This window comes from Macaca mulatta, chromosome 4 (assembly GCF_049350105.2).
Source record: "Macaca mulatta isolate MMU2019108-1 chromosome 4, T2T-MMU8v2.0, whole genome shotgun sequence".
NCBI classification, from domain to species: domain Eukaryota; kingdom Metazoa; phylum Chordata; class Mammalia; order Primates; family Cercopithecidae; genus Macaca; species Macaca mulatta.
Genome location: NC_133409.1, coordinates 11,088,364 through 11,102,273, shown reverse-complemented (window position 1 = coordinate 11,102,273; position 13,910 = coordinate 11,088,364). Strand labels below are relative to the sequence as shown.

Here is a 13,910-nt window from a genome sequence, read left to right as displayed (position 1 = left end):
TAATAAGACTGGTTTCTAAAATTTGGAAAATACATATATTGGAGAACATAAAAATTGCAAGAGTTTGATTAAAAATATGATTAATACATATTCTAAAGAGCCATTTTTAGTTGTAGATGGTGGGAATTCATTTGTTTGTCTTATATCCATCAGATGAACGATATTGCTTGTCATTGGTTCTTTACAGTTTCGTTGTAAAGTTTTCTTTTTAAAAAATGTTTTATATTCTTCTGATTTTACTGGAATTATTGGTGATTGGCCGAAGGAAAAAGTGTTCCAGAGGTTTGCTTTAATTGTGCTACGAAAATCACACCATTTATTTATTTATTTATATTTATTTATGTATTTTTTATTATACTTTAAGTTCTAGGGTACATGTGCACAACTTGCAGGTTTGGTACATATGTATACATGTGCCATGTGGGTGTGCTGTACCCATTAACTCGTCATTTACATTAGGTGTATCTCCTAATGCTCTCCCTCCCCCCCCCCCCCCCACGACAGGCCCCAGTGTGTGATGTTCCCCTTCCTGTGTCCAAGTGTTCTCATTATTCAGTTCCCACCTATGGGTGAGAACATGTGGTTTTTGGTTTTCTGTTCTTGTATTAGTTTGCTGAGAATGACGGTTTCCAGCTTCATCCATGTCCCTGCAAAGGACATGAATTCATCCTTTTTTATAGCTGCATAGTATTCCATGGTGTATATGTGCCACATTTTCTTAATCCAGTCTGTCATATATGGACATTTGGGTTGGTTCCAAGTCTTTGCTATTGTGAATAGTGCTGCAATAAACATACCTGTGCATGTGTCTTTATAGCAGCATGAAAAATCATACCATTTAATTTATAGTCACTTGGGAGATCAGGTGTCCCATTCATCTTAAGTTATTAGAACTGTTTTTGTAGTGCTGTAATTAGAACTTGCCAAACAAAACATTCTATATATCTAACCCCTGTACTTTTTATTCATTTTCCTTTTCAGAAGCTCTGTTTGCATTTGACTTTTTTGTTAGTTGCAGGGAAATTTAGTATTAATAGGAAACCAAACAAACAAGCACACCTGTCCATTAGTAATAGGCTTTTGGTTGTTATTAAAAAGTTCCTTAGTCATGTCAGAGTGGGTAAAAACAAAATGTAAAATGCTCAGGGAAATTCCTGTATCTAAGTCTATAGACTCCCCCACCCCCCAATACCCTAATGTTGTTCTCAGGTCTCCCTTAATTGATAAGTCCCTTATGATTTTATAGCGGCCTAACTGGTCATCAGTTGCCAGAAAGCACTGTTGAGTTTACTCTCTGTGTTAGTCCATTTTGTGTTGGCTATAAAGGAATACTTGAAACTGGGTAATGTATAAAGAAAGAGGTGTATTTGGCTCATGGTTCTGTATGCCATACAAGTATGGCACCAATACCTGCTCAGCTTCTGGTGAGGCCTCAAGAAACTTTTACTCATGGCAGAAGGTGAAGAGGAAGCAGGCATGTCACATGGAGAGAGAGGAACAATAGAGAGCTCTCACATGAACTAATAGTGTGTGGACTCACTGGTTACCATGGGGAGAGCACTAAGCCATCCGTGAGGAATCTGCCCCCATGACCCAGACATCTCTCATCAGGCCCCACTTCCAACATTGGGGGTCACGTTTCAACATGAGGTTTGGAGGGGGCAAACATCCAAACCAAATCACCCTGTCTCTCCTTCTGTCACAAGTCTATTATTTTAAAAAGGTAGCTACTGCTGAGGTGGAGTAATTGGTATATCCTTTTTGCACAGTAGCTAGACTGGAGTTTGTCTATTTTAAGTTTGAATTGCATCATTATTTAAACGAAGGTGTATACATTTATATTTTTTCCAGAACCAACTTGGATTATGTTTTGGGGGGAAAAAAAAAGAAGCTTCTCTGTCCCATCTGCTCCTTTCCCAATTTGCTTTTCCTTAAACATACTGTGTCGGTCCAAATGTTAAACCATTGCTTTATGTGAACACAAAATTTCAAAAAATTGTGTAATATACTGTTTTGTATCCTGTAAGGTAAACTTAACAAGATTTGTATTTAACTTATAAAAGTTAGTTTTTCAGGTTTGCTAAAATGAGATTACGTTTATGTAGAAAAATGGGATTGTGGCATTTTTTTCTCTTAGGTTGCTTTAATTGTTGGAATAACGGTCTAGGATGAGAAGCTTCATCTGTTATTATTTTCATGTTTTGCCCCTGGTCAGTGTAGCATAGATTTGGAATAATGCTTGTAGCCAGTCTTCTGGGATTATTAAAGGCATCCTAATGACTCTCATTTAATCCTGGGTTTTCCCTTAGGACTTTTCAATCATAGGTTAGAAGAACTGGAATAAATTATATAAGAAAAGTAATATTTTTTCACTGTCAACTATTACTTTCCAATTATAAATTGCATGCAGATAGTCTGTGGCCATTATCAATAATGCACCACAATAGTTTTATAAAGTATTTTAAAATCCCAAAACCTAAGCCAACAAGATTGTTTTTTATTACACAATTTTTTGTTTTCTTTGATTCAGAATCATTTATTTGGATGTACCTAGTAGTTAATACACATTCTATTCTAGGTCCTCATTGCCTTTCTTCTGCATGCTTTTCTTGGATGTTCTTATCTCCTATCACGATATTAAATAATATCTGTACATACTAATAATTTCCAAATCCATTTCTCTGGGTTTCTCTCCTGAGCCCAACATCTGTTTTCTTAGTTACCTATAGATATTTCCACATGGATGTTCCATAAGCACGTCAAATTCAGTGTATTAGAAAATAAATTCATTTTCTTTACCTCCAGTCCTACACAGTGATACAATGTATATGTCATTTTGTGTTTCCCAGTAGTAAAGTATAATATAAATTATCTTGAAAACTATAATGGAGTTAAATGTGGAAGCACTTGTCACTTTTGCTTTCAAAATACCATTTTTTAACCAAATAGTATGTATGTGCTCTGTTAATAAAGGTATAAAAAACACAGAGTTAAATGCAACAGAGCAAGAGATTTAAAGAGTTGGTCTAAGCAGTTTTTTTGATATAAATAAGTTGATAAGCATTTATAGCTAGAAACAATAAAACTGTGAAGAGATTTTCTTAAATGGGCTATATAAAAAGTTTGAAGACATTTAGAAGTAAATAGATTAGTACTAAAGATAAAAATTCTATCTTAAAAATTTTTAATTTAAAAAATAATAGTAATATTGGTTTGTATACTAAAATACAGCAAAAAATCTCTTTGGACAGATTGGCTTAAAATCTTTTTTAATGGAGCGTAAAGTAAATTTAATATAAGGCAAATTTAATATAAGGTTAATCAAGCTATAAGTGCTTTTGGGAAATTTGTTTAAAAATCCTTATTTTAAAACGAATTTAAATCAATTAGGAAGTAAATTGGTTTTAAGCAAATTTTCATTGGTGCATTGGTTTGTGGTGTATTGGTTTGTAACCCATGTAAATATACCCTAGTCCATCAATTTTGAAGATATGTTAATATGTCTTTAGATATTATATTCACAACTAATCTCTTATATATTCACAATTAATCACCTAAAACTAGGTGATATTATATACTGAGAAAATTAATAATTTCTTAGTATAATTGTTATATTAATATAATATATAATAAAATTCTTAGTATATAAGAAATATATACTAAGAAATTATAATATATTCTGAGGTAAAAACAGCTTACAATTGATGGTGTGTTCTTATGATTGGAATTTTTATTTATTTAAAGAGATCTTTTATACTTTCTGATATGTAGACACATATTTTACTTATGCATATATATATGTTTTTAAAAAATGGGCCGAGCGTAGTGACTCATGCCTATAATCTCAGCACGTTGGGAGAGAGAGGCGGGAGGATTGCTTGAGCCCAGGAATTTGGGACCAGCCTAGGAAACATAGTGGGATCCTGTCTCTACCAAAAAGAAAAAAAAAATTAGCTGATTGTGGTGATGCGTGCCTGTGGTTTTGGCTACTTGGGAGGCTGAGGTGGGAGGATTGCTCGAGCCCAGGAAGTTGAGGCTGCACTCTAGCCTGTCTCAAAAAAAGAAAAATGTAAATGAAATATATTGGCAAATATGTCCCTAAAATTTACTTATATCATCAATGATTATATGTAACATTCTGATATCAGAGATGTTAACGTATGAAAAAGTGTGTGTCCTAGATTCAATGAAATAAACTATGCCTTGAGGGTAGAGGATAGACTGGGATGGCATTATAGGTTTGGGCATTATCGATATATGATGTGGAAATGAATGAGAACACCCAGGGAGAAGAGATCTAAGATTAGCACTTTGAGAAACATTAACATTTTATGTAGTGAGCAAAGTTCCAAGGAGGTATTTGAAAAGAAGGGAATTAAGGAAGTGTAAGAACCCGGAAGCAACAGAATGAAAGGATTTCAGTAACATGGAGCAATTAATAGTGTTAAAAGTGCCATACAGGAAAGAGGATGTATGTGTGTTCATTTCAAAGCTTGGAGTCAAATTATAGAACCTTTTCTAGTTGTTTGAAAGAAATGTGTGATTTTTGCTTTTTTCACATGAATTGTAAATGATTTTATGTGCCGGTATAACATATTAAACAAATTATACCAAATTAGTCTATATGTCTTCAGTCTTGATAATTTTAAATTTAAAATGTTATTGCCCACTTGTTTGTGGCAAAGAAGAAATAAAGGAATAGAATAAGGTCAATGTTTTTGTCTGTCAGCTGTCTTTCAGTTTTTTATGAGAATAATCTTAAGGTGCCTTAAAGGATTCTTGCATCAATCTGCCTAATTTTACCAATGACACAAGTGATCCAGATAATTTACGTGATTTCCTCTTAAGTTTACACATTTAGCTAATGACAAATGCAGGAATTAAATATATTTTCTCATCCAAGTTTCCGTCCGATCTCCCATGCTGTTTCTTCCTTCTTAAATTGAAGGTGATTACTTACAGAAGTTTGGTTAAATGATTTGATAACTATGCTTTGTAGCATGGAAATTAACAGCTAGTTTAGGTGATTAGTTGTGAATATAAGAGAATACAGCAAATACTGGAAAAACGGAATTTTTTTAAAATATAGAGAAAAATGTCATATATTTTTTGATTCCTTTAATTTTCAGGATATGGTATGCTGTTTTTCTTCCATTTGCAGCCTGAAAATATAAATACATGTGAATATCGGTTTTATTGAAAATATTGAGAGTAGCTTCATATTTTAGAGTTAAATAATGTTCTGTTTATTTTTTTTAATAGAAAAAATGAATGCACCAAATCAGCCTCCACATAAAGACACTGGAAAAACAGTGGAGAATGTGGAAGAATACAGCTATAAGCAGGAGAAAAAGATCCGAGCAGCTCTTAGAACAACAGAGCGTGATCATAAAAAAAACGTACAGTGCTCATTCATGTTAGACTCAGTGGGTGGATCTTTGCCAAAAAAATCAATTCCAGATGTGGATCTCAATAAGCCTTACCTCAGCCTTGGCTGTAGCAACGCTAAGCTTCCAGTATCTGTGCCCATGCCTATAGCCAGACCTGCACGCCAGACTTCTAGGACTGACTGTCCAGCAGATCGTTTAAAGTTTTTTGAAACATTACGACTTTTGCTAAAGCTTACCTCAGTCTCAAAGAAGAAAGACAGGGAGCAAAGAGGACAAGAAAATACATCTGGTTTCTGGCTTAACCGATCTAACGAACTGATCTGGTTAGAGCTACAAGCCTGGCATGCAGGACGGACAATTAATGACCAGGACTTCTTTTTATATACAGCCCGTCAAGCCATCCCAGATATTATCAATGAAATCCTTACTTTCAAAGTCAACTATGGGAGCTTCGCCTTTGTTAGAGATGGAGCTGGTTTTAATGGTACTTCAGTAGAAGGGCAGTGCAAAGCCACTCCTGGAACAAAGACTGTAGGTTACTCAACACATCACGAGCATCTCCAACGCCAGAGGGTCTCATTTGAGCAGGTAAAACGGATAATGGAGCTGCTAGAGTACATAGAAGCACTTTATCCATCATTGCAGGCGCTTCAGAAGGACTACGAAAAATATGCTGCAAAAGACTTCCAGGACAGGGTGCAGGCACTCTGTTTGTGGTTAAACATCACAAAAGACTTAAATCAGAAATTAAGGATTATGGGCACTGTTTTGGGCATCAAGAATTTATCAGACATTGGCTGGCCAGTGTTTGAAATCCCTTCCCCTCGACCATCCAAAGGTAATGAGCCGGAGTATGAGGGTGATGACACAGAAGGAGAGTTGAAGGAGTTGGAAAGTAGTACGGATGAGAGTGAGGAAGAACAAATCTCTGATCCTGGGGTACCGGAAATCAGACAGCCCGCAGACAACAGCTTCGACATCCGGTCGCAGGACTGCATATCCAAGAAGCTTGAGAGGCTGGAGTCTGAGGATGATTCTATTGGCTGGGGAGCACCAGACTGCAGCGCAGAAGCAGGCTTTAGTAGACATTGTCTGACTTCTATTTATAGACCATTTGTAGACAAAGCACTGAAGCAGATGGGGTTAAGAAAGTTAATTTTAAGACTTCACAAGCTAATGGATGGTTCCTTGCAAAGGGCACGTGTAGCATTGGTAAAGAACGATCGTCCAGTGGAGGTAGGTTTCCAGTAGGCATTAATACGATGATGTCCTTAGTTCCATTTATCGATTGTAAATTATAATGTTGGTGTTATGTACTTTCATATTCTAATATTTTTAGCACAAATGACAGTTATAAATTGCACATTTAAGCATTTCTGTAAAGTACTATGATAAATAAGAAATATATCTATGAAAACTGCATGAAATTTGGTGAATTAAGTGCCAGGTGGTATGTGGAGGGAATAAGTTCAACCACGTAAATAGAGGATGGCAGAGGACAGGCTGGGTATAAATAAAGACGGAAGGAAGAAAGTCATAGTCGTGGATGATGACAAGCTGCATGTGAGTCAGGAAAAAAAGTCCACATCACACTCAGGTATTTTAAATGAATAGGGCACCCAAGGTCACAGAGAAAGTTCTTTCTTTATCCTTTGAAGTTGTTTTCTCTCTTTTGATTAGCATGTCAAGTTTTGGTCACTGTATTTTAAAGAGATGTAAATTATAGAGAAATGTCAGAATGATCAAAGGGAAAAAGCCAACACTATCTGGCAAGGTTAAAGTGTTGAGTGCAGATGATGAAAGTTTAAGGGAAGTCCTGATTGTTGTCCAATATGTGTTTCGAGATGCGTAGATTTTGTGAGAGGAATGTGCCCACTAGAGGAAGTGACTTGAAAACAGTATAGATTTGCTTTTGATAGCTTGACGTGTTATAAATTCCTTATTGTAAAGGGTGTTAATACTAGAAAAGGGCATTTTGTGGGATATCGCTCTTGAGAGTCCAAAATAGTACTGTACAAGTGATTTTGCTCTTCTCGTGAGTCTGCACGTTGATCTGGCTAAAAGTGAAACCCAAATCTTTACAATACCTGATACCTGTGTGAAGTCTGTGATTCTGAATTTTAGTGGCTATATACATACATATGTACAGTCCCCTCGGTATCAGAGGAGGTTTGGTTTTGGAACTTCCCACGAATCACAAAATCCTAAAATGCTCAAGTCCCTGATACAAAATGATGCAGTATTTGTGTTTAACCAATGCACAGCCTCGTATGCTTTAAATAATCTCTAGATTATGTGTAATGCCGTATGTAATATAAACACTATGTAAATGGTTGTTAATACTGTATGGTTTAGGGAATAATGACAAGAAAAAAGTTTGTACATGTTCAATACAGATGTAGTTTTTCTTCCCAAATATTTCTGATCTGCACTTGGTTGAATTCATGGATGTGGAACCCACAGATATGGAGAGCTAACTGTATATACTTGTTATTTTAATTTTTTTAACTTCAGTTTTTTTACAGAACCTGGCTTGCTTTAAATTCATAAATGATAAACAACTTGGTAACTGTGGAGAACACCTGAAGAGAACTTGAGTTTGCAAGATTTTAATATTTTATTCTGACAGCCAGATTATGAGCCCTTAGGAGAAAGGGTTAAGCATTCACATGAATTCAGGAGGATGTTTACAACACGAACCAGTGCTTTGTAGCTATATTTTAAGAGATTTACTTTGAATATTATTTTGATTGGAAATCTTAAACATGAATGGCTGGAGTGGTTTAATTTCATTAAGGACATATGTTGGCAAGACAGGGTTGATGTTTAATTTGTATTGTGACCGCTGATTTTGAAGTAACTTGAATGAAGAAAAAAGTCCTGGCAGTACCGATATCCCTTGGTATCTTATCCCGGAGGATTTGTTCCAGGACCCCTGTGGACACCCAAATCCTTGGATGCTCCAGTCCCTATATAAAATGGTGTAGTGTTTACATACAACCTATGTACATCCTCCTGTTGCTTTAAATCATCTCTAGATTATAATACCTAACACAATGTCAGTGTTATGTAAATAGTTGTTATACTGTATCTTTTTTATTTGTATTATTACTATTACTGTTTTAGAGACGGGATCTCACTATGTTGCCCAGGCTGGACTTAAACTCCTAGGCTCAAGCAGTCCTCCTGCCTTAGCCTCCCGAGTAGCTTGTATTACTTTTTATTGTTGTATTCTTATTTTTAATGTTTTTTCAAACATTCTTGATCTGCGGATGCGTATCCCACGGATTCAGAGGGCCGACTGTATAACCTCACCTCTAATTCAGTGGTTCTCATAGGAGAGCAGCACGTGAGAAGAGGCCACGGTGGGGCAGGGGTGGGGTGGACATGTCAGGCTTCTGTAAACTGCTTCGCCCACCCTCCCTCCCCAGATTGTCTTCTTCCTCTCCAGGCTCTTCATGGTGATTAACGATTGCTACTAATGAGGATTGTATCCCTTAGATATGTTATAGCAAGAAAAGATTGAGAACAGGTGCACTACATTTTATATTAGAACTCACATTGAAAAAAAGACAATAATAGTTTCCCCAGAGTTTTGAATTCTTATCTGAGTTGTAGTTCTTTGGTTTGACCAGTTGAAATTTCACTGAAGAGGTCATCTTTGTTATAGAAAAAAAGAAACACAAATTCAAAGTTTATAAAGTGTATAAATGAAAGACTTTATTAGAATTTTGTGTGGATTGTTTGCTTTTCAAAAAATGAACTACAGAAGCCCCTGTTTTAAATTTTGGTTCATAAAATGCTAAGTGTTCATCAAATAATGAAAGAGTAACAGAGAGCCAAAGTGGGACTTCTTCGTATTAGTGATTAATCCAAACTAGCAGAAGATAAGGCTCTACAATTCTGATTAACTTAATGGGAAAGTAAGATTTTATTTTTATTCCCACTTTAGGAACATAATTTCTGTAAAGGGAGGCATGTGTGTGTGTGCGTGGGTATATGTGTGAATATGTGTACGGTCCCCCACTCCCATGTTTGTTTTAGTCATTTTACTTGGTATGTCAGGAAAAGAGTCACAATTTTGAAGTCCATTAAGTGGGTTTCATTCCTCACTGTGACCCTTTCTCACCACAGAATGTTGTAAATAGGAATCTTTCTGACTCGAAGCCTTTGCATTTGTAGAATGGGTATAATACTACCTTCTTACCTACCTCACAAGATCGTGGTTGTGAGGCTGAAAAAGATATGTGGTAAGTGGTGTATGTGTTCCCACACTGCTGTAAAGAAATGCCTGATACTGGGTAATGAATAAAGAAAAGAGGTTTAATTGGCTCATGGTCCCATAGGTTGTATAGGAAGCATGGCAGGCAGCATCAGCTTCTGGGGAGGCCTCAGAGAGCTATAGTCATGATGGAAGGCAAAGCCAGAGCAGGCATTTGTCATGGCAGGAGCATGGGTGGGGTGAAGGTGCTCCATTCTTTTAAACAACCAGATCTCTTGACAGCTCACTCACCATCATGAGAACAGCACCAATGGGATGGTTCTAAACCACAAGAAACCCACCCGCATGATCCAGTCATCTCCCACCAGGCCTCACCTCCAACACTGGCGATTACTGTTCAACATAGCGTGGGGACACAGATCCAAATCATATCAAATGGTAAAATGCTATACAAGTCAACCACAAACTTTTACTTTTAGAAGTTTTATTACTTTTTCTTCCTTAAAGCTAACTGTAAATCCATGTGGGTGCAATTATACTTTTATTTTTAAAATGTATTCTGCCTTTTAACCTCTGCCAAATAATTGTAAATTTTAAGGGCATACATTTTAGGCAGTAAAACCTTTTAGGTTTAAGGACTGTTTTTTGTTTGTTTGTTTTGAGGCCAAGTCTTGTTCTGTTGCCTAGGCTGGAGTGCAGTGGGTCATTCTGTTGCCCAGGCTGGAGTGCAATGGGACAATCTTGGCTCACTGCAACCTCCGCCTCCCGGGTTCAAGCAATTCTCCTGTCTCAGCCTCCTGAGTAGCTGGGATTTCAAGTGTGCACTGCCACGCCTGGCTAATTTAGAGATGGGGGTTTCACCATGTTGGCCAGGCTGGTCTCAAACTCCTGACCTCAAGTGATTCATCTGCCTCAGCCTCCCAAAGTGGTGAGATTACAGGTGTGAGCCACTGCGCCTGGCCAGTGTTTTTGTTAATTGTTAAAATATCTGAACTGACAAGGTACCACAGATTGTACATAATGCATATTTTGCAGTTTTTATGGTTTCGGTGATAATAGGAATGAATATAGGTGAAGGATTTTGTAGAAAAGAAATACACGTGTGATATTTGATTTTTCTTATCTATGTCTTTATTTTTTTTTATTAAGTTACTTGTAACCAGTGTTTGCAAAGCACATGTGATGTTACATTTAATTTCCCTTTGTTTGTAAGCATGCTTTACAAAATATTTTTTTTTTGAGACAGAGTTTTGCTCTTGTTGCCCAGGCTGGAGTGCAATGGCGCCATCTCAGCTGTCTGCAACTTTTGCCTTGGGGGTTCAGGCGATCCTACATCAGCCTCCAGAGTAGCTGGGATTACAGGCATGTGCCACTACTCTTGGCTAATTTTTGTATTTTTAGTAGAGACGGTGTTTCACCATGTTGGTCAGGCTGGTCTCAAACTCCTGACCTCAGGTGATCCACCCGCCTCTGCCTCCCAAAGTGTTGGGATTATAGGTGTGAGCCACCGCACCTGGCCCAAAATAATTTTTCTCTAAAACTTTATTATGTTTCAAAATCTTTTAAAAGAACTGCAACTAGTGATACTAAAAAAAAAAAATCTGCAGTTTGTTTTCATAATATGAATGCCATAAATACCTTTAATGGTTTGTTCAAAATTATGTGAAGTTGTAGCTCCGTACCTTCTGTAAATTGATTTCCTCAGAACACATTTCTAGTTACATAGGCAGTCTCTAATTGAAACACATGGATTAGTTTCCAAAGTTCCCTTGAATAGGCAGTTGTTTGGGATCTTGAAAATACTGATCTATAGAACAGTGTTGTAAATAAGACAGTCTCAGATTATCAAATGAAGCTTATTTAAATCCATGTAACTGAACTAATAATACCAGCTGCAGTTTTATCCTGACTGTAAGGACTACCATAATATCATAGGAAAAAAGAAGAGGAAACCTGCCCTCCCCCGTATCCATTTGTGGGCCCAGATACAATCCAAGATGTTTTTTATATTTTTGCATTTATCTTCTACTTCTCTTATTCCACTGCTGTTTAGAACATCCCAGGATCTTATTGTTTGTACTTATTTTTCCCACTTTGCCGTCATGCCAGTTCTTCTAGTCTGAGTGTTGTTGATCTTGGGTGTTAGGGATGAATGTATCAGCCATTTCATAGTGTAGCATGGTCTCCCTCTGACAGGGATTGTCTCGCCTCCAACTCTTGCTCCTCCTTCATTAGATGTGCTTGTGTGGTGACCCTTCCCAACCCTGCTTAAAAGTTAACAAGAGTCATCTCAGCAGTCCAGTAGTTTCCAGGTGACCTTCCCAACAGCTACTGTAGCTAAGGATGGGTTTTGTAATACTATTTACAGTTCAATTTAGCTTAGAAATTAAAACCATGTAAACATATATAAAAGATTTATCCTTAATATCAAAACTACTCCATACAATTCTATTTTTTGGAACAAACTTTTCATCTTGGAATAATATCAGATTGATAGAAAATTTGCAAAGATAGTGCAGAATTCTTATATGCTCTTCATCCAGCACCCCTTAATACTACTTCTCACTTACCCTATACATTTGTTAAAACTAATATATTAACTTTGATACATAGTGCTGTTAATAAACTTATTTGGATTTCCCACTTTTTCTACTAATTCCCTTTTCTGTTCTAGGAACCAGTTGAGGACACCATATTGCATTTAGTTGTCACGTCCACGAATCTGAATTTGTCTGATGTGTTCTCATGATTAGACTGGGGTGATGGGCTTGGGGATGGATGCCACAGAGTTGAAATGCCCCAGTCGCATTGCATTGTCACTGGTAATGTTAACCTTGATCACTTGGTTAAGGTGGTGTCTGCCAGGTTTCTCCAGGAGTTACCATGTGTTCCTTTCCATACTCTACTTTGGAAGTAAGTCACTACGCTCAACCCACTCTCAAGGGGAGGAAATTAATCTCTACCTCCTGGAGCAGGGAGTATCTAATGTATACTTGGAATTTCTCCAGGCGGAAGTTTTGCTTCTTCTCATTTATTTGGTCATTTATATCAGTATGGACTCATAAATGTTTTATGGACTCATAAATGTTTTCTGTTGTTTTTGCTTTGAGTTATAATCCAATCCCATTGTTACTGATTTTGTTGCTCAAGCTGTTCTTCTTTTAGCCCATTGGAGCTCTTTCAGTTGCCTTCTGTGTCCTTTGATACGCGCCCCTCCTTTGTTGTATTATTTTCCTTTTGATTTGCTTTTTGAATCATTTCTTACTTTCCGGCATCACAAGATGCTCTGGGCTTGTCTTGTATTTTTCCCTCTTTCTGTCCTCTGGTTCGTTTTACTGGATAATGGTATTTAGAAATGAAGATGTGGGCACTGGGTGTGTTCGTTGCTATCAGGGTGTCATTGCTTTTGGGCCTTCTCAGTGACAGAATTAGAAAATACAGGTATGTCTTCTAACCTGTGTATACACAGATTTGTAATTCTATATCTATCAATCTGAAATAACCATGAGTTCATACTGATGTCTCTGGCTCTGATCCAACACAAGGTTCATTCTGACTTTCCTCCCTTGCTTATCTGTAACTTACTTCTCTTACAATGATAAGCCTGGCTCCCGTGACTGCAATTAATTACATGTTTATTCAACCCTACCATACATGTAAAGTAGTTTAAGAATTGCTAACTGGTACCCCTGTGAGGAATAAATTTATCAACTGGGGTTTTTCAGTCAAGTTCCTTTTGTCTTTAACCTTAGTCAAAACACTATTCTCCAAAGTAACTTAGGTCAGCACCTTTTTCCTTCACCTTCCTCAGTGAGGTGGTATCATACTTTTGTAATTTAATTAGATTCATTTATTTCATCTGCATTGCATCCTGGGATTCTGCAAAATCCTGGTTGACTTTTTAAAATATGCATACTCTAAAGTTCACTCTGTAATGTATAGTTCTGTGGGTTTTGTGCAATTTAAAATGTTAAATACAAAATACTGTAATATGGTTATTTTGTGCTCCTTTTTTGATTTCCTTATGAACTTTATTTTCAGAAGAGAAAGACGAATATGTTTTAATGTAATGTACAAAATGTATAATTGTCTGACTTTGTTGCCTCAAATATTAGGAATATTTTTGTTTTGGTTACTGTCTTGATTGTTTTCTTTAGAATTGGAAATGATCATGTAGTTATTATAAATTTAATGGCCAATGAAATACTCTTTGTCTTTGGATTCTAACAATAGTTGTGCTACTTTTTTCCTGTACACACAGGAAATACTGAAGAGGTTGCCATTTATACTCAAAGCAG

At 36.6% G+C, this 13,910-nt stretch overlaps 1 protein-coding gene across 8 annotated transcripts in view; it reads left to right on the top strand.

The window, feature by feature from the left end:
* Positions 1-13,910, top strand: part of MAP3K4 (mitogen-activated protein kinase kinase kinase 4) — a 126,705-nt gene that overhangs the window by 51,749 nt on the left and 61,046 nt on the right. For all 8 annotated transcript variants that reach the window (XR_013416143.1, XR_013416141.1, XR_013416142.1 and 5 more), the window contains exon 3: positions 5,263-6,626. Coding sequence is in view for 4 of the 8 variants with exons in the window: in XM_015137644.3 (XP_014993130.3) it covers positions 5,263-6,626 (1,364 nt within the window). In the remaining 4 variants the exon portion in view is untranslated. The remainder of the gene's footprint in view (positions 1-5,262; positions 6,627-13,910) is intronic.